The sequence below is a fragment of the Struthio camelus genome, chromosome 1 (assembly GCF_040807025.1).
Source record: "Struthio camelus isolate bStrCam1 chromosome 1, bStrCam1.hap1, whole genome shotgun sequence".
NCBI classification, from domain to species: domain Eukaryota; kingdom Metazoa; phylum Chordata; class Aves; order Struthioniformes; family Struthionidae; genus Struthio; species Struthio camelus.
In genome coordinates, this window is record NC_090942.1 from 189,147,748 (window position 1) to 189,169,691 (window position 21,944).

At 37.0% G+C, this 21,944-nt stretch overlaps 1 protein-coding gene across 1 annotated transcript in view; it reads right to left on the minus strand.

The window, feature by feature from the left end:
• VWA8 (von Willebrand factor A domain containing 8) overlaps nucleotides 1-21,944 on the minus strand; it is a 181,202-nt gene that overhangs the window by 5,559 nt on the left and 153,699 nt on the right. The window contains exons 38-42 of the mRNA XM_068929726.1: nucleotides 18,830-18,938; nucleotides 17,936-18,092; nucleotides 14,127-14,235; nucleotides 9,214-9,339; nucleotides 7,168-7,326 (exon numbers count right to left, since the gene is read on the minus strand). Coding sequence (XP_068785827.1) covers nucleotides 7,168-7,326; nucleotides 9,214-9,339; nucleotides 14,127-14,235; nucleotides 17,936-18,092; nucleotides 18,830-18,938 — 660 coding nt within the window. The remainder of the gene's footprint in view (nucleotides 1-7,167; nucleotides 7,327-9,213; nucleotides 9,340-14,126; nucleotides 14,236-17,935; nucleotides 18,093-18,829; nucleotides 18,939-21,944) is intronic.

Below are 21,944 nucleotides of genomic sequence, written 5' to 3' on the forward strand. Positions count from 1 at the left end.
AATCCAGTTCTTACGTAATGTCAGAAATGTTATGGGATCTTCAGGGTACGCTATTAATTCTAAAATTTTAAATACTATTTTCTGAGCGGTTTTGTATTTGGAACTATTTTTAAATCAGTTACCTAATTATGTAAAGCTCAATGCTGTCATTCTCCTACATAAAAATAAGTACGACTCCTTCATAATGGGCTCCCTCCTAGGATTTCATAGACTTCCCCCACTGGGTGTTGCAATTTTGGCCCGACCATACTGAGTTCAGGGGAACACTCCATACTTTGCTATTTGGGAATGCCATTTTGCTTCATGGCACACACTAATAATGGACAAACCTTTCAGCTCAAACAGGCTAAGTTTAAACACAATCTCCCAATTCATACAAAGAGAAGGGCTCCAAACATCACAGGTGCGCCCTGCCGTTCGGCACCCTCCACATTCCTGTGCAAGGCAGGAATGGACAGTCTGGGTGCAAGCAAGGAGAGCCTGAAATTATCTGAGCAAACTACTGCAGGCATGTAAATTGTTCACCTGCGAACACCATGTCCTATCTGCTCCATCCTCGGCTAGCTGTTTACTATTTTCTGTGTGTGCGCCCATGCATGCACACATGTGTGTGTGTGTGTGTGTGTATGCATTTAACAGATGTTACCTGTTTTCTTGTTTCTTTGCCCACAGTTTACTACACTATTTGCGATTTGTTAAGGACGGAGAGCAGGGAGGAAGTGCCTGTTTGCTTTGTCCTGGCTGCTGCATTGTGAGTCAACTAGAGCCTCCCCAAAAGCAGGCAGAGATCCTGCCTTGCCCAAAAGAAAGCACCACCAAAGGGAAGCGCTGTGATCCTCAGCCCCCCCTTGTGCTGGCCCTCATCCTCTCATCCCCTTGAAAGTCAATTCAGACACAAGTGGTCAAAAGCTAATCCCCGTAAGGTTGCTTTTGGGAAGGCTACCTCTCCAAACTGCAAGGTCAGAGAGGGATACAGATGGCGGAGCAAAGGGACGGGAACGCTGTAGCATTGACTTGGATTGACTTAAACTGCCGTGGGACTGCAGCTTGGGAGAGAAGGGAACAGACCCAGCCAGGCCCACAGCCAAGCTTTACAGGTGACAAAACAGAGGAGTTTTTTATAGAGGAGAATACGTGGAGTTTATTGCAAGTCAGGAAAATAGAGTAAGGGATAGAGTAAAGCTGGAGGGAAGAGCCCCACTCTACAAGGGTAAAGAAGGAGATATATTTTAAGACCTTGTATTTAAATCTGTCTCAGCCAGGTTTTATTTAAGTAAAATATTACCTCCTTCTAATTTGTGTTTTAATAAAATGAACCCTTAGTGATTCAAAGGTGTCTTGGTGTGCTCACTTCAAGATAGCTCCATTTCAAAGTCATGCCCAAATGGGAACCCCAACACATGCTGGCCTAAAAATGCTTTGTCAAAACCAGAGTTTCCTTCCTTTACACTAACCGTGGAAGCAGAAAATAGCTAAAGAGATGCGCAGAAAAGGAACCTCTAAAGCGCAGAGCTCCAATGCATTTTTCTCACAAATTCCATAGGAGAAGGACAGAGTTAAAAGTGAGAGAGGAGCTGTGATATGATCTTACTTGGAATCAATTTTTATTTTGTTTGTTTCATAAAACACAGCTCTCAGGACAAATCCAGCAGCAAAATACTTGTTTGCCACAGTGCAGACTTAATCAATGTATTATTGTGGTGCACAGTGCCTCTTTTTCTAACAGCTTCAGGTACACTGAGAAAAGAAATACTCTATTTAAAGCTTTGAGCACACAACATGTAAACACATGTCTCTCTAAATACCATCATTTTATCGCTTTCTTTCCTTGCAGGTTAAAACAACTCCCATTGCACTGTTAGACTTTCTGTTGAATGGACGGTTGCTACTGCCTGAAAAGGGTAAAATGGATGACTTTGTCTTCTGCTGCTGGCACACTGAAAGGTTTAATTTCTCAAAGCATTTAAAAAAGCTGAAAGACGATGCATGCTGAATGTAAAAGCCAGTGTGAATCAGACAGGCCTCTGCTGGAGGGCTAGATCTTTAGAAATTCATCTCTTCTTTGGATAACACTGAACATTAATTTTTTATTTGGCATTTATGTCAAGCTTTTTGTTTATTATTTAAAAGAAACTATTCTGCCAACCATGTGAAACATTTGTCCTTTTCCTGAATTAACAGTAGTGCCTCCTCAGTAAATTCTCTAAATGGGGAATGCTGAAATTGGCATATAAAATCTGCAATATCCCTTTAATATTGTAATAAATAAAAATTTGGACTTTTCCTACTAGTTATATAACATGCCATTTATTGAACCACTTACATTTTTTTAAAGACTTCACAAATTCACTATTATATAATTTACTGGACAGCCTCCTAAATCTGACATCATGTATGCAACTGTCAGTAATTAGGGACCATATAAAACCATACGGCTTTGTGTGACAGGCATAATACCACTTCAGATAAACCAGAGAACGCACAGCGTTCTGCACATTTTTAAATAATTGACATGTAAAATGAGATCTACAAAAGATATAAGAACTTTAATTCTGCAAAATAATTTGCTTATTATAACTTCTACCTATAACTTCTGCATCTGCACATTTAAAGGGGACAGATGCATTTGTAGTAGCATATTCAACCTCCATTATTCGGATGAGACTGAGAATGTGGCTCCCTGTGTCTCCTTCACTCCCACTCTTCTCTTTAATAAAGCACTTTAGAGGAAGCATGGAAGAAATGACATCAGAGGAGAGCTTTGAAAGATGGTTGTTAATTTAAACAAATCTCCTGGCTGTGGGATGAACCTCCCATTTCCCCCTCAAGCGGAACGATTCACTGCCTGCCCTTATGGGAAATGGAAACAGGCAGGTTGTGCTACACAAGCATAAAAAGATGACAAATACCTGCTGGCACTCTTCTAACCTTCTATGAACAGCCACACAGTCAATACCTAGCTCTTACTTCTGTACAAGAAGCCAAGGAAAAAAAGTATGACTCACTTTCATTCAATACTTTACAGACAAATCAATCTATCTGTGTTATCAATGACACCAAAGGGTACCACGTATGAGGAGAGCTCAACTGGTAGGACAAAACCAAAAACAAAGGAAAAAGTCCACCTGGCTCAATCACAACCTTTTTTAGCAGCACATGAAACCAAATACGAGCAGAAAAGTGATCTTGAGCAAAGGCCAAGAATTGCCATACCAGATTCTTAGGATGCAGCAAATCATATAATCTATCACGTCTGTCTTCACTGCGTCCCCTCTCTGTTCTCCCTATTAGGGACAGCACCCAAGCAATGAGCTCTGAAAGCAGACGCTGTGTCAAGGGCTATCAGTGCTCATCGGAGGGACAATTTCCACGGCCAGTGAAATATAAGGCCACATATTGTCTGCAGTCCTAGTCAACTCCAGGGAGGCTTATAATACTCATGTAGATATTATGCTCTGAGTGAACCAAATCCCATTGAGGCAGCACAGTAAGATATGGAAAATAAAAATATCTTTCTTCCCTTGAGCAAAAGCAACTCTGAAGTTGACACAGCTCACATCAGATCTGGCCAGCTTTGAATCAAGGGACCTTTACTGGCCCCTGAAAGTCCTCTATCCAGTGGAAGGAGCACTTATATGGAGGAGAGTTGCTCTAGAGGCCAGCTGAAGTTGGAACAGATGTAGAAGCTGATGACGACTTTTTCTCCTTGGTACGTCACTAAAATTTCCAATATCTTCCTCACCACCGTTATTTTAACTATAAAATTAGCCTTCCAGCTCTCTTGAGTCATGCAGATTTTAAGGATAATATTACTACTCCTGTCTTACTATTATCCAAGAGTGGCAATTTTCACATCTAATAACTGCACATGGTTTTTGTGTAAGTGTTATTATAAATTATAAGTGGTTGTTAGACAGTATATTCAATGTTACAGCTAACTGCATTTTCAGCTATTTACATGGCCAAATGCAGGGTTTCATCTATGTGCAGGGCAAAAATCTAGCCAACAGCAAGTATTTCCAAACAAAATATAGCAATTTGTAATAGACACAGCGGAGTTTGAAGGGGAATGAATCATAGATTATAAAAGGGGGGGAGGGGGGCAGAGGGGACCATCACACAAAACATTGTACTAAAAGACCATGCAACTGAGTGCGTAAAAGCTGACCTGGTGAATTGCTCTTAATTTCAGTTTCAGCCACAGTCTTTTAGAAAGACACTTTCTCTTTCCCTACTGACTTTAATTGAGGTAATCTACTGTGCTTCTTGTGAAGTTTATATAACATGTCACTACCATCAGTTAAAATTTAAAAAATATTTGTAGTTTGTATTTGTCTGATTTAGTCCAAAAATAAAAGTATAAGGATATCCAGTGATTTATAAGAGAAATCTTTTCCTTACATTGGTCCTTATAAATTGTGAGGAAGATTTAACCTTCCCTTGGAAAAACTAAAAAACGATTTCCCTCTGCAGAGGAGACATTTCCAGACTAGTATCTTCTAAAACTTCTCTGGATGCTATCCAACTATTCATCATCCTTTTCCAAGTCGGAACCCAGAACTGAACACAGTCCTTAATTATATCACTCATTCTGTGTGGAGCTGCCTGGCTGTCTACTCCTGCATTTTATTTCTCAATCATGCACCTGAGGGTCATGTTTGGCTTCTCAGCTGGAAATAAAGACAGCTGGTTATCTATCACTGCACTGCATCTTGTTCATCTTGTAAGATATTGTCTCTAAATTAAGAGCAAAATAATTCATTGTTCTTAACAACTGAAGAACGGCTGTACTAGAAGAGAGCAGACAACTGTTCCCTGTTCACCTTTCCCATTTTAATGATGATTTCATCAGCTCCTTGAGTTTTCTCTCCCCCAGACTGAGGAGTTCTGGCCTTTTTGGCCATTCCTTGTATGGGAACACTTCCATACCCCTCTATAATCTTTGTCACTCTTGCTTCTAAGTTTTTCAGCTCTACAATAGTTTCTGTGAGATGGGGGACCACAGCTGCATACGTTATTCCTGATGTGAATACACTACGGATTTTTCTAGTGGCATTCTGCTTTGTTCTCTGTTCTTTTGCTAATAATTTCTAATATTTAATTAGCCTTTTTGACAGCTGGTGGGCACTGACTGTTCAAAGAACCATGCACCATAATTACAAGATTTCTTTGCTGAGCACTAATATATAGCTGAGAGTGAACATTAACAGACAGCTGATAGTTTATGATTGTGTATTTAAAATTAGGATTGTTTTGCTCCATCTGCAGCACTTTACATTTAATAGCACCAAACACCACCTGCCATTTTATTTCTCAACCACTTCTTATTGCAAGGTCCTTCTACAACTTTTTGCAGTTGGATTATCCTTTTTCTTTTCCTGAATAACTTCATTCGGATAGCAACTTTTGGCACTTCACTACCCATCTCCTTTTCCAGATCACTTAATAAACAGCAACACTGGCCCCAGCACAAATCCCAGTGCAGTTCCACCAACGATCTCCTTTCGCTCCCTCACTCTGAAAAACGGCCACTTATAATTCCTCATTTTCTGTATTTTAAGCCCCTAAAGTAAATTTATTTTTTAATGAGTCATTGGTGAAAGACTTTGTCAAATGCTTCTGGAAATCCAAAGAGACTCTATCAACAAACCTTCCTTGTCATGTGCATATTGACGCTTTCAAAATGCTTTACTTTCCTTAACTAAAGGCATGCCTGACTATACCCCAACGTATCATGTTTATCCATGTGTCCATTACTTCTATTACTTATTCCTTTGTGGATGACCTTACATTTGGCAATATTAATATGCATGTGTTCAGATAAGCCCAATTTACCAAACCACACCAGATTGTGCTGTATAACTAATTATACTGCCCCTGTTAAATATTTGTCATTAACTTTTCTGTTATCAGTGAATGGGAGACACATAAGCAGCTGAACCAATAAACCCCTCATTTTCCACAATTTTGTTAATTAAGGCTGAGCTCCCACACAGATTCTCTGGGTCAAAGTCTAACCTTATGGTACAGCATTTTTCTCTAATGGGAATACAAACGGAGCCTCTTTCCTACCTGACATATTTTCATTACATTTGTAAGCGTTTAATATCTTTGGGAACTCAAGCATTGTTTCAAATTTGTTTGAAATGGGAAAACATGCTCCAAAGTTTAAAGGGGGAAAACATGACTGACAGGGAGTATGGTAGCACCAGCCTTGTTTCCTTAGGAAAGCAGGCTAAAAATACAACAAGTCTCCTTTTTTCTCTGACAAATGAAAGTCTGAATGTTTGACTTTGTAAAAGACATTCTAAAAGCACGTCTCATATGGCTTGTTTTTATCCAGAAGATAATATTCTATGGAAGAATAGAAACCTGTACGAGTACGTTATCAGAGGAACAACATGAAGAAGATCTGATTGAAAGGATCTGGGATAAGCTTTCTATTCATTTTGTTTAGAAGATTTTACATTTTGTGCACATGTGTTTTAAGTTTTGTGTTAAAAAGGTCAGACATCTAACATCGTTATTCTTCCATTAAACACTGAGTTTGTCAAGAATTAACTCCAGACTGGCCATTCTTGTCACCTTTTAGGTTAAAGAAACCTACCCTAGGCCTTGTTTAGGCTTATGGAGACAAAGGCAGGCATACCCTTTATTTATTTCCTTTGCAGGCTACCATTAAATAATGTTTGGGACCTAACATCTTTCAGAAGAGGAAACAGACAATTTTGGTTTCAGGTACCTGGAAGAGAACACGAGTAACCAACAAAGGCGCAGGGCCTTTTTCCATTACAAAGTACTCCTGTCTGTAAGCGGAGGCACGGAAAGATGACATTCTTGCATGTCCCCAGGCACATATATACCTATATTCTGTAGGCTTAAGCGTTTCTGCTCAAAGGAATAAATAAACGTATCTATAACAAACGCATAAAAAAGGTAGCATATTTCACACCTAGTCTTAGATTGAATTCACCCCTGCTGAAGTGTGTAATCTTTCTTGCCCCTTCACTAATATTATTTTCCAGGTTGCTAGCAACAGATTAAAGCCTTTACTTCCTTGCAGGAATGAATAATGTTCTTTGGCTAGACTGATTGCTGAAACACTTTTTCCACTGCTCTACACTGCCTGTGCATGAACCACAGAACTTCTAGCCCAGTTATAATTACCTTGAACTTGTGCTCATAATTCTCAAAAGCTTCCATGACCATGCAGACAGCCTCCATGGAGCGCTCCAGTCGTCCATCCACCCCGTTAAAGCGGTACATGCTACCAGAAACATCCACTACTAGGCGCAGACGTTTAGGTTTCTGCTGGGGGCTCCCAGGCTAACAGGGAAAGAGCGAAAAAAAAAAAACAAATACAATAACAAAAATAAAAACCCCTATATATATGAGAAAGCTAAGCATCGGTAAGGATAAAACTTTTTAGAAAGAGAACCCAATATGCTTTGCAAAGCAAGAAGTCTTAATCCAGCAAAGGCAGATTATTACCAAAAAAAAAAAAAGAAAAGAAAAAGAAAAATAGTAAAAATGCTTTTGTTCAACTCTTTAAACTCACCTTTAATGTTTTTCCTCACCTTCTATGACTGGAAACAAAACATCAGGAAAAATTCCACACATTCTTGTGAGGAAAATACCTCTTCTGTCACATTTCTGATTCTTAACATTTTATTTCAGTAAAAAGGCTCATATGTGCTCTTTTTGCCAAGACTCATCTGGGAAATGCTTTCTCTTGGCTTATGGTACTAACAGGGACCCTTGTAAGACTGTAAAAATTTTTCTGCTGAGGTTAATATCATTCTAAAAACGTTTGAAATCTTGTTTTGATTAACTAACTACTCATTTTTTCTTCATTCTGATCCTGAAACTATTCTTTTTCCTGAAAATAATCTCCATCTGTTTTAACAATTTTTGGCATAGTACATTCAAGGGAAGTGCTTGATACAATATGCAATGGGATGAGTCTGGCTTCAAGTATAAGGCTATTAAAGAAGATCTGGTAAAAAAAAAAATTAAGAAAAGCAAATACCAAAAATATTCCTTTTATATGTAACTGAGTTGCAAACATTTGTTTCTCACACAAGCACTACTGAAGCATTACTATGTTTTCCTCTTTTAATTACTCCCCTCAGTGTGACATGCCTGTCCTATCAAAAGCAGGGGGATGGAGAAGACCAATAAATTTTACATTTATTGGTTTTCAACTGAAAATCTAAAGTTGGCCTTTTTCTATCATAATTGAACCATTTTCCAAAGTCTTAAAATACAAACTCTGAGTAACCTCATTTTGAAAAGAATTGGAAGTGAGGTTCTAATCACTTTTTCCTTACTGATCTTTCACACAGGAAAGGCCAAGCTCTATCAGCTCTTCAGAGCAACAGACGTCAAGACCAAGTACCATAAAAATTAAAACCAGAGATTCGTCTAACGTGGGTAGCTGATGTGCAAAAAGATGTTGCACTCGTTTATTTAAAAAAATTCTTAATGTAATTAAAAATAATAACCTGTCATTAAATATTATTGTTACCTTATATGAATTAGCCCACTAGTTCTGACCGGATTCTCTTGGTCTGATTCAACTAGTTTCTTGGTCATTGACTCACATAGGGTTAAGCATCCTGTCTCCTAAGGAATGGCTGAAATGGATAGTCAATTTTATTGTATCTTAATGGCTTTTACTCCCACTTTTTTCTCATTGCTGTTTTTATTTTTGAAAATCCAAATATCTGTGAAAGCTGAAATTCTTGGCGTATCTTGGACTAAGGAGAGGACATTTATGTAAAGATTACTAATTCTTTTTAAACTTTCCAGGGTGTCATAGTGAAAATTAAATTAAATTAAGTTAGTGAAAATATCTCCTTTTTTTAGACAAATAAAGGAAATGTTTTCTGCTAATCATCTTCAGCTCATCAAAATATAAAATAAGAATATCATAGAGAAGAAAACAAAGGACTGCCTACAGCAGCATCCTCTTTCGGAGGATGGCCAACAGCAAATACGTATGGAAGACTATAAGAACAGGAGAAACAAATCCTCCACCTTGCAGTTATGTCTGTCTTAGGGACTTCCCAAGTTAGAGACGGTACCTCTGAGTTTCTCATCTCTCTCTATATAACGTAAGAAACTCTAAGCATGTATAACATATACCCACTAAGAAATCAGCAAACCTGTTATCCTCTTCCCTGCTTCCTTCGCTACTTGTTGGATACTTACTTGTGGCTCAAGGTCTCCCCGTCGTTTATAAATGGCTTTTTCTCCTGTCAGCCCATCAATGATTTTGGCATCATCTAGCTCCCCAACAGCTTGGTGTCTCAGCCATTGTCTTTCCTTACCCTTGGCCTACAACAGAAAAGCATCCTTAAATCACTCAGTGATGTGGTTGTATATTATGCAATTTGTTACCTACTGAACATAACATACAAATTAATTTTATTTCTAATTATGTGATTTGGCATATGTCAATGAAATTTCATACTGGTCCTGCTCTTTTTCACGAAAAGAGTAATCATCACTGACGAAGAACACACTCCCTCTATAATTTTGTCTTCTTTAAGCCTTTTCACACATGGGAGTCTAATCATGGATTATGGAAATGTTAGCTTTTTTTCTCACAAACACACAGGAAAATAGCACGCTAACAAACCTGTGCAGAAACGCATACAGCAAGAGGAACATGCACAACTGACCATTATGAGTGCTCCATCCAAGTAACACGAGAAAATAAATTAGGTGACCTAAAAGTAAAACTAAGCAGTAATAACCTTAGGTAATGGTGAGTGGTTTCCTTTACAACAATATTCATAATAAATGGTTATGCTAGTTTAAAATAAATACATTGAAAATTGTGCTAATCAAGAGACAATCCATTAAATGCTTCTCTTATTTTATTTAAGAGAACATTAATTATCTACAGTCTGACTTGATGAAAACGTGTTAACAGTTCAGGAGCTCAAATACTGATGCAAATCTATACATAGAAGCAAGCGTTAAAGACTGAAGACTCAAGTACTTAAGAATGTGAACAATATATTTAAGAATATTTTCCAAGGACAATTTCATCATGGTTCATATGCCATAGGATCCATCTGAGGACAGCAAAGTCTGTTTATGTGGGTTTAACAGTTTATTTAATTTCTGCTTAAATCTTTCGTGCTCAAAATGGTAGTAAGCCCAGGAAGAAAAGATTTTTAATTTATATGTGTATAATGCATTTGTGCTCTCAGTCGACTGCAGTTCAGTAGCTGCAGGCAAATCAAACATCCAGCAGGACACGCACTGCCTTAGACACCAGTTCTCGTGACAAAAACCAATTTGTCTTTGACAAGCTGGAAGCATTACACTACAAAACCCAAGTAAACTGCAGGCCTGGGATTTGAGAGGAACAGTCTTTACAATTTTGTACAGTCTGAACAGGCAGATGATGGCTTCTTAAAGCTCAGAAAGTTTTTGAAATTGCTTCGATCAAATTTTTTGATGGTTTTACTTTTTGGTGTGTACAGAAAAAAGGAGTTCTGGATTACTGTCTAGTTGCTTATAGCTATTTAAGAGAGATGGGCTAATCTACGAAAAAAGTGCACAGAAAGAACACAAACCACAGGGAAAGTCCTGTAAATACTGGAACACATACAGACCCTTAACACTTCGAGATCTGAGGGCTCATATTCTGTTAAGTGCTTTGATCTGCTCTCTTTTAGCATTCAGGAGGAAGAAAGAATAAAAAACTATAAAAATTCAGCTTCACTGAGCATATTCTCAATTAGTTTCACCACTGTTTTCATTGACAAAGCTTTAGCTTTGAGGGTATTTGCTGTGCAAGGACAAGCAATGTGGGATGAAAATTCTTTTAACAATGGACATGGTTAAAAATCTGTCCCAACATTTACTATCTTCTGAAGCTTGTCTGCTATTCTGTTTATGCAACAACAAATGGTATTTGAGCTGAAACTGCATTCAAGGAATACAGGGTCAACATTCTTCTTCTAAAGTAGGAAAGAATATTGATAAAATGTGACCTAACCTTTTTCCAAAATAATGCTAAAATTATTTAGACTACTTAACATCTGCTTCTTTCACGTGGAATTTCTAAGAATTTCTCTTCTTTTATAAAAGAAGAAAAAATTCTCCTTAAGCACGTGTGTTATACAATGCACACATATACAACACATACGTTTCAAAGTATTTTCAATATATAATTTTCACAAGTTTAAAAGCAACTCTCTACATAAGTTCCAAGGAAAGAGCAGCTGTTGAAACTGGGAAAGCGTGAGCATCACTACTGACAGGGCACAGGGGTTTCCATGCTGCTAGCTCTCTCGTTTTCATAATAGCAATGTCATTATTTTACTGTTACGGCTATGAATGGAGGAGGATTCCCACACAGTGTCAGCTGGACAGAGCCCCAGGCTCAGGCCCAGATTCGTCCTCTTTAAACACAGGCACCTAACTGGGATTCAAAAGCTGGGAGGACAGTAGCCTCAGATTCCTTCTGCAATCAATAAAAAGAGAAGTACTTCTGGAGGCCAAGTCGTCTAAAAACTGATTGCTCCCAGAAGGAACTTTCTGAGTGACTGTCTAACCATAATTTTTGGATCTGCAGTTCAGACACATGAGCTTTACTCAGGGGCTGGCCAGCCTTAGGCGAGAGAAGGTGGCTCATCAGCAGTTTGACTGGATTTCCTGAAGGTCTGGGTTTGCTATTTCCACCCAAGATATACTACAACTTGTAGTGCTTTGTTAATTTTGCTCAAATAGTTGATAGGGATCAGTGAGTTTTGTAAAATAAAAGGAACTAAGAAATAATATTCTCATATCAAATTTGTGTATTACTTTTATGAAACAGCCTATTCCAAGTATTTCTTACTGCTACTACTAATTGCTGAGAGACATTAACTACAATCGGTCCCTAATCCCTTGATTCTTGGATGTATAATGTAATATAAGAAACATTTAACACCCTCCCCCAAGCTAGCAATAAAAATACGTGTCCAAAAGAAAATCCACATTAAGTAAGCACAGATACCATATTTTCTTTATGTGAACACAATCAGTTTGAAACAAAGTAAACTCAAACATTCTTCAGAATCTGAAAGCATTCTCTACTGAGAAGGTAATTTGGGTTTTTCATAAATTTAAAAACTACAACTGCACACTGATATCTGAGCTGTGAAGTTTACTACAGCTGACTGTGCTATCAATTTTCTATTACAGAAATAAGGAATGTCTGACTGATAATAGAGAAAGAAAACAGTTATAGCTGAGAACCCATGGTGCATGCAGGATCCAGAAAAAAAGGGGAGACAGTGGCATGTCCCTCACCAGGGCCAAATTTACCATGCTGAAGAATTTGAATAAAAAAAATATTTTTTTCTCATAAAGATAACATGAAATGTGACTGGATTTAGCTTCCCAATTAACAGCAAGCGATTTTCAGTTATGTAACTCCTGTTATCATGAATCTAGTTCACTGATTTATCTTCATTTTCCTAGTGCATCTTCTATTAAAATAACTACCAAAATGTGTAAATAAATGTATAAAGTTAAAATCTTGCTTTCAATATTGCTCTTATCCTAAGAGCCAGTGTTTCTGAATTCAGTGAGTTTGTTTTTGCATTATAAATACTTTCATTATCTTCATGGTTAGCTGTTATAGATTTTTTCCAGGAAGTTATGAAGTTTCATAAAATAGTGAGGTTTGTAAGACTTTGTCTTGATATTAAAATTACCTTTTTAACATAAAGCAACAAGATATGCCTCCTTATATTAAATTATATTATATCATGATTATTATGATCCCTGAATATGAGATTTTTGGCTCCAAGGAACAGATAGAGCAAATCAGAAAAAGATTTTAAACTGAAGATTCACTTATTGTCCTAGAGTATGCTTCTAACTTCATGTCTGCTAGAAACCTGGTAAAAACAAACAGGTAGATTATAAATAACATAGGAAAAACAGAGATCTATCTCTAAAATTTTGCACGTAAAAACTCTCATTACAAACCCAAAGCTAACTCCTGAATTGAAACATATTAGCTGGAGGGATGAATCGAAGTATATTATTACACGCCCATCTTAAATGTCCGTTGTACAAAGAGCTCTCTGAACTGATACATTCATAATGAAATCGGCTAATGGTTTTGGGTGTGCATGTGACTACAGTAGCACTGCTGCAGTCACAATGGCTTAAGGATATAAATGAGGCAAAGAAAAATGTTACCTTTCTCACTGGCAATAACAGGGGACTGGATTATTTGACCCAGGAGGAGACTCTCAGCCATACAAGGTCACTTATTTTTATATTTCATTTTTATTGCTGAAGTAAGGAGACGTATTAGACACAGAACTGTGACTAATTAGTATACTTACACACGTGTATATTAGGGGTCAGTAGCCTTCAACAAAAATAAGGCATCTCTGAGAACCTTCCTCTGATTAAAAATGATAAAAGTATTTTTTTCCTTTCTTTTTCACTGAGGACTAGCAGATTCCTCCTTGAAATTATGAATTTTTTGTTTCATTTACACCATATATGAATACCAGCATCAATAAAGCCTGGAGCAATTGTAGGACCAATTACTAGAAATTTAGAAGGCCAACTGGTCTTTTTGGTTAGTTTCCACCTAGGAGACTGAGGCTATATTTATTTTTATTAGCAAGAGTTAAAAACAAACCTGAGAAAAATTCAAAATTTCAGCTGCATATAAGCTGTGATCTGGAGAAGTGTTTCTCTCCTTTAACATCTATAACACTTGCATTTTTAAGCTAAAGAAGGTATTTTGGACAGAAGGTAAAAACAAAGACCGTGACCTACGCAACATCACATATTCTTTTAATAGCATATGGTGTTTTCTCTCACAAATTTTGCTCCTGAATAAGTAATCTATGTAGGCTGTGGTATGTGAATACTGTAACTTGTAGACACAAGCGCTGAGTTCTGTTTAAAAGCTACCTTTGAGAAAGCTATATGAGACTGTATTTGTCCTAACTATCATTAGAAGCTAAATTTGCTTTTATCCCTCAAAGGTATCGTTATCAGATGGTGACAGAATATTAAAATATAGCAGGGTAATACTTTTGGCATAATGAAATGAGCTCAGCATATTCCTTTACTGGTGAATCTAACATTACCTGCAGATTGTCTAAGATGATGCGGAGAGACTGAACCTGTCGTCGGACTGCTCCGGAGAATCTTTCATAAGTAGATGCATCATATTCACTCATCTGAATCTCTTTTAATCTAAAGTAAAAACAGGGAGCTAAGAATACATCAGGAAATAAGCTTACTTGGTGATAACAGGAAAATTCAGACTGTAATGACCAAACACAAGAGATAAATCAAAAAAGTGGCAGCTGCTTTTGTGAATTTTTGAAAAGATAGGTAATTGTCAATGTCTACAGGGACTGCATCACATTAAAACATATGAAGGTTACTAATCCTTTGGCTCTCTCTTAACCTGCTTTAACGTTTGGGAAGAAAATCAGATGTTCTGAAAACTGTGATCAAATTCTGAAGGTTTAATTGGCTCAGGTGTTGCTATATGCACTTAAAAGGATTGTCAGTTCATTACCTCATCAGCAAAGTATTCTAAACATACTGCGATGTATGCTTTAGCACAAAGTTAAGTAAAGACTTACTCTAAAATCTGTCCTTGAAGACCTACAGCCAGTCACTCTGCCTCAAATACCTATCTTTATGCTTCATAAGATGATGAAACCTTGAAACAAAGAAGTTGTACATGAACATTAAGAAAAATGTGCTTCCCCACAAAGAAAGAGCCATGTCACTGAACACTGTGTTCTGCACAGAGGTCTATCAGAGAGAGCAACGTCTGTCCTATAAAAACAGACAGACGCTCTTTCTATAAGTTAAGATAAGATGTGTCCACTTAAAGCTCTGTTCTGTTCTTATCAACATCCTATCTAAGCAGATACTCTTAAATCGGTGAAACACAGGATTGCAATGTAATTACAGAGATCCAAGGGTGAAGTACAAGCTAAGGCACAGATGGCTATGCTGGGTGTGCGCACTACTTGACATTTTCAGTGACCTAGCATCATGTAACAAGGCAGCAATTGTGTATCTGCCCACCCTACCATCCAGCATGTGGCTGGATTCAGTCCTAAAGTTAAGATGTATTAGTCTGCGTGTGTACAGCTTATTTCAAATACAGGCACTTCGTATCACCATAACTTTATTCACATTGCTTTGAAAGTACTGACTTTTAAGTGAACCATTAATAGATATGAACGTATGTATAGATTAGTTCAGTTATACTTTTAATGATAAAAGTTTTAATATCACAGCAAGTTACTTGCATGGACCGTACATTACACAAGAGAATGAACATCATAGGAAATGAGGTCCAGTCCCAAATTGCTGTCTATTCTGAATTATGCTTAGACATAGCCATTATAGACAACTATTACTCATTAGAGGCAGGAAAAGTTAACTTTCAGTGCTGCACAATTCAATTTACTTTATGGCTCCTGCAAATTGAGTTCAGTATCTTCATATCAAAGAAGAAAATGTTTTCTTGAAGTATCAATCAAAAAGCCACCCGTGCAGTTTTACTATGTTAGACTCTACAATCCACAGAGCAAGCTGGTTGAGGAAACTGCTGTGAAAAATACTGTATCTGTTCAAGAGTTTGCTAACTTCAGTCTTATTAACTTTAACATCTTGCTTCAGCTATTTGCTAAAAGTTGTCTTTATTATCAAGATGGATGTGCTAGATACATTTAAAAATGATATCATCAACAAAGAGCAGGCTAGCTTGATGCCTGTAAATACAGTGTTAACTATTTTCCTTTCACGACAGAAAGGCATTGCAATGTAAGATTAAGAAAAAAGCATAAGGTATAATATTGAATTTTAAAAAATGCATCAAAAACAGAAGAACTAAGTATCTGAGTTTTACAGAAACCATTTAATCTCATGAGAGGTTAAAATAACCTTTTGGTTTCAGAAATGGCTCTAGAATACAGTGACATAATGCATAAAAAATGTGCCGTGTTTGTCTTAATTATGATGAAATGTGGAAATAATACACCAAGTTGTGTCAGCTTCAGAAAAATCTCTTGCAAGATAAAAACTCGCGGACACCCTGAAGATTAAAACTGCAGTATGAAGAACAACAGAATGAACAGATGTAACTTTTATTCTATTGAAATAGGGCAACTTAAAAAGCTTTCCATTACCAGTACTATATAGCCAGGAAAACAATCAATAGCTTTCATATTAAGATTCTCCCTTCCAGCTAATTATGCACAAATAAAACAGTGAATTTTGCAGTTCCCTTTACTTTTTTCCTTATCCTGAGGACTCCAACCTCCCTTTTCTTAACTTCTATCTACTAGCTCCCACAGCTACCTAAAGAGGTACAGAATAATAATCCAGGTCAAGCCTGGCTTCAGAATGCGCCACTTTTATTGCTGGGACACGCTTGTTTACTGGTTTCAGCATGACATGAATTGTTATCTCCTGTGTAGATAATCGGATTTTACAGGACACAGCTGCACTCTTTCCACAAGGTACAGCAATATCTTGCAGTTTCTCCTAACACGAACTTTACAAGCCATTATATATGAAGGCAGAAATTCATCAAAACATGCTGTGTATGTGTATGTGCATAGCCATACAGAGAGAGATGTACAGTATCAAAGACCTTATGTATCAACGGTCAACTACGGTCAACTACTAGCAACTGATAAGCAACTTTGAAGAATAGGGATGTACAAAGGTCAAAAGTAGCCCCTGCCCCCTATATTTACCAAGGCATAACCCACTAATTTCTATACATAAAAAAAGGACTGGGCTGGGGGAGGGGGGTGCGGAGGAAGAGCTCTGCCTTCCTCCTCCCAATACTCATTACAAATAAGTATTTGTAATTTAAATTTCTATGTGTTGCTTATGTAAATTAAATCACTACTAAAAGGTATTTTTCCTTTCAGGATCTTTTCTTGAGAAGTCCTGCTGTAATCTGTGTTTTCTCCTCATCTTAATTAATCCTTAATGCCTTAATGACTATGCTATTGCTGTAGGCAATTTAGTAATAAAAATATGATTAAAAAAGAAACTTGACCTGAATGCAATAGCTAAATTGCTGCTTTTAAATATAGTGATTCATACATAATGTAGGTTCTGTGCTTAAAGACCTATTTATTTATACATAAAGTAAATGGCAATCTTACCTGCCCCTAATAGTACCCAGATTTACACCCCACACTGGGAACCACTTTATTAATAACAGCAAATCATGAGTTCCTGATTAAGACGCTTCCGAATTTAGTCACTCCTATCTTTTAATCTGCATCTGTATCTCCTTCAGACAGATATTCACATTGTCACATGTCCTGGGCTGAAGCTATAAAACTCATTTCGTGTAACTGTCAACACATTTAGCTTTTGTTATGCAAAGTACCAGTTTGACTTGAGAGTTCAATCAGTGGAAGAAGTCTGAATCTCTGTGCTCAGGCTAAGAAATACATGCTTAGTTCGTGCATGGTAGTCATGATGCGTAACACTAACGCTGGGAAGAGCTATGGTTCTTGTAACAGTGTCTGTTGAGCTCTAATAGCTCAAATCATCTACCAATTTGGCTACAGGTCTTACGTACAATTTGGATTTATTGTAATTTAAACAACTTTTACACGGTAGATCCCTTTTTTAAGAATGTAAATATTCAAATCACCTTATTATCCACCTACCGATGTTTTATTCTACCTAGTTACACAGTCATTTTAACAGTGTAGTTTAATCAATAAAACATTCTGTACATCCTGTCCAGACCAGTTAAACATATGCTGATAAGCACTGTTAAATGATAATGACCAGGATAAGGTACTTAATAGATGTATTTTAGTAAAAAAAATCTTTTCAGTTATCTTTTTCAAATGTTTCTGGGAAATGAAAGGGAAAATGAAGCCTTTCATGTTACCTTTGTTTAAAGGCCTTTTCTGCCATCTCCCGTGCAGCTCTCTTAACTTCTTCAGGAACAGCATCCTTTTCAGCTTGCGATATTTGGTAAACCTTGTGGCCGGCATCCAATCGGTATGGCCCACCCTTACCACCTAAGCCAGCAGTGTCTCTCCCACCTAGAATGGTTGAGATAGATAAAAAAAAAAAAAAAATCAAGATTAGGCATTCAATAATAAATACAAAAGCTTTTTCATTAAAGCTTCCATGGTCATATCTAAAGATGTTCACAAAATCTGCCGATAGTCCCACTAGAAATATTTTTTGCCATAGATTTTCAAAAAACATGACAAAGAACTCCGCTGGAATACACGTTTATAGTCCTTTGAGATCAGATTTCAAAGAGTTTTAACTTATACAAAGGTTAGACCACGGAAGTCTTACACATATCCTCAAAGCTGCTGGTTGTTCAAGCCATTCATTCTGACTACTCTCTCCTCTGCAGAATTTGTTGACTCACACAGTTTTCAAATCACTTTATACAATGATCACTCTCATGCCCACTAAAATTAGGAGGCACTATTCTACGTGCCTGCTTCCTATGCTACCTAAATTTCTGGGGCTACAGAGACATTTAAGAGAATGGCAAATGACTCAGCCTAGTTTCTACGGCTGCAAGTTTCTGGTTCACTACATGGCCAATGAAGAGAAGCACAAAGCCTAACTGAAGAAGCATCTTCTACATGCAGTTTAAGTTAGGCACTGCAACTGTTTCTTTCCACTGTCAGTAAAGGGACCCTGTATACAGCATTATAGCTCTGAGCTGAGGGGAGCCTTGTGCAAATTCATTTTTGATGGGTGCAACATTTCTCTTAAACATGCTTAAAAGATGCACATGAAAACAATAAATGAAGACCTGTTCCACCAGCCCAAGTGTTTCCGCCAACGTGAGGCATGTTGTCTGGATCAACCTTTCCATGCTTGGGAGAACTGACGTCCAAACCACTGTCCCTCTCAATCGTTATCTGTAAAATAAAAAATAAAGTCGTAAAGCTCTTTAAGCACTTCAGTGACCTAACAGCAGCTAACCTACTGCTGAAGAGCTGTAAAATGAGAGCAAATTCGATAAATGCAACATTTCACCCGTTGATGACAACAGGGCAGAGCAAGGTAAAACAGGGCCCCTGAGAGGTATGTTAGACCCATACCAGACCTAAGATTAGCCACCCAGATTAGCCACCCAAATCACTCGGTGCATTCAGATCCTACTCACACTAGAAAAATAAGTGCTTTTTGATAATAGCTAACATAATTAAAAATACCACTGTAGAAAGGACCAGCTGTAGTTTTAATGCCTCCTGTAGTATCAGCAACACCTGGCTCTACATCCACTTATAAATTTCATGCACACGCAGCAATAATTCAGCACTCTTTATTGCTCAGCAGACTGATCCTCTTTAATGTATAGTACCTAAATAAAAAGCATGCACTTCTCTGACATAATTGGCTAAATAAATGGCTAGTTCAAATTACATGCTGAGGTATCCTTAACTTCCCTGCTACAACGGCAAAAGTGATGACTGCATTGGTGGGTTTTCTAATGCGAACTCCTCTCTACTGACCGCACTTTCCCCATTGATGTACTGTACAGCTGAATACTCAACAGCTGTCAGGTGGTCAGGCCTGAGTCACTTTAGGCTGGCACTGAATCCAAGTAGGTGACTGACACTAAAAGACTTTTTCCTGTTATGAGTCCTGCTATGAGACTCTGAGTCATGTAGTGATTCAATCAGTCATGAGTAAACTGCCCTTACTTTGTTAATCTTCTGTAATTTAATACCAGCTTATCATTGCATGAAACTTAGTGACACAGATGTAAAATTGGTATCTCTAAATCTAACCTCTATAAATGAACTTTCTTCTCATATACTCTATTACATCTATTTCTCTGTTGAATTTATGTGCCCCAATAAATACAATTCATTGCCTTCTCAGAAGTTCACTGGCATAACCAGGGTTTTAATTGGAGCTGCAGAATACTTTAATCCTTGGATTCTCTTGTTTTGCCGACTCAATTCAATATTGAAATGAATTCCATACATGTTTTCGATTTGAAAACATGTGCTTTGACAACAGTGTCTTGGCAACTGTTCAAAATATAATTTTCTTTCTCTTTACAGACTTTATATTAATTCACAGAGGTACAATACATCCTCTGCGAACCATGTCATTACTGTAAAATTAAGATCTAATCTGATAAATTACATGAATTTAACATTTGCATGGGAAGAAAGACACTTATAACCACAACAGCATGTTACCCTTTAGGGTTATATACTTTTCTGGTTAAAGAGATTTCCTCCAAAATAAACCGTAAGAACTGTTTTGTGTACCTGGCAGACTAGCATTCCAAAATTATCAGACACACTGAGGTAAACAAAAATTGCTGCATTTAGTTTAAAATAAAATCATAAAATCAAAAACTTAAGTGTCAGCCTCATCAAACAAAACAAAACATTATTCTGTAAAGAGAAATAAATTACGGAAAGTCCTTTAGGTTTTTATCCTTCTCTATAGAAGGATAGTTCTCTATAGAAAAGCACAAAAAATTCTGTAAAAGGAAGCTATATGTGAGCCATGCATGACCATAATCTGTGACTTACATCCCATATTATATTTTCGTCAAGTTTGCCATTGAAAATTTTCATTAAAAATATTATTTTGAAATACAGCCATTCTTCTTATATTATTAGGGAAAAGTTCTGTAGACAAAAGATCTTCTTTTCTTTTTTTGCCCATGTACAATACCTCTAGGTGCATATGTACATATGCTTCACCTAGACAAGCTTCTAATATGATCATACTTTTATAGTGTATATTGATCTGATTAAAGCAGGTGTTCTTAACTTTGAAACAGAGCTTGTTTAACAGAAAGTTTTTAATTTAAAATGAATTATGAATTTTTGCTCTTAAAAGGACAGCAGAACATCCAACATTCTACTTCTAAGAAAACACTGAAAAAATTGCATGGGAGTTAAAAAGAGAGACAAGTGGTACAATCTATCACAACATAACAATGTATCATCCTTACTAATTTTTTCGATGCAATTAATAGATTATTGAGTAAAATATTTGAAAATTTAAGAATACTAGAATGGAATAACACCAGCAGATGTGTACATTTCATGTCAGGGAATTGTTGCCATTTCATACATTTACTTATTTTTTAAGTAATATCTATCACATAAAATGTAGCAAAACGTTGCTGCATGTGAATATTTTAGCACCCGATTTGTAATTAACAGTAGACTATGCATGTAATATTTTTTTATTTACCATACACTTAAAAGCTATGTTAAATTAACACACTGTAGGTCCCTTTGAAAAAAAAAAATGCAGTGCAATCAGAATAAGTAAATGTGAATTCCGGTAGGAATTCACTAGGGGTAGATGAGCTGGAGAGAAGTTACACTGTGTCGGGATTTTTTCTTTTTAATAATCTTAATCCAAAGCAAGGTATGATTTCTAAACAAAATATGGAATATGAAATGCTTTACTGCCTGCTATCTCCCCATTTTTCCATAATACATTTCCAAATGTAAGCATATATACATAGGTTGGATGGCTGGAGTCAAGAGTGTCTCCCATTAGTATCTCTGGATGTACTTTCCTGGTTCTTCTCCGAGCTCTTAGGTAAATCCCTCAGTGACTTATTAGGCCCTCCCCTCGCCATCCCTGTCTCTGTGGAAGTGTCTCAAAACAATTATTAGTGAAGAACTAGAATAGAACTGAAGATGTACTTTACAGAGATGAAATAGTAAACCACTGAGTCTGGATACAAAAGCAGAGGAAGGAAAAGGAAAAAAAACATAAGAAGAAAGATTTTGAACAAGTACGCATTCTTCAGCATGGCGGATATAAACAGATGAAAGAGGCACAGATAAGATCATGCTGCTGGAGGCAGGATAAATTCTTGATTTTAGAAAGTGTTGGAAAGGTAGAGCTAAGGGCAAGGATCCCAAACTGTATCT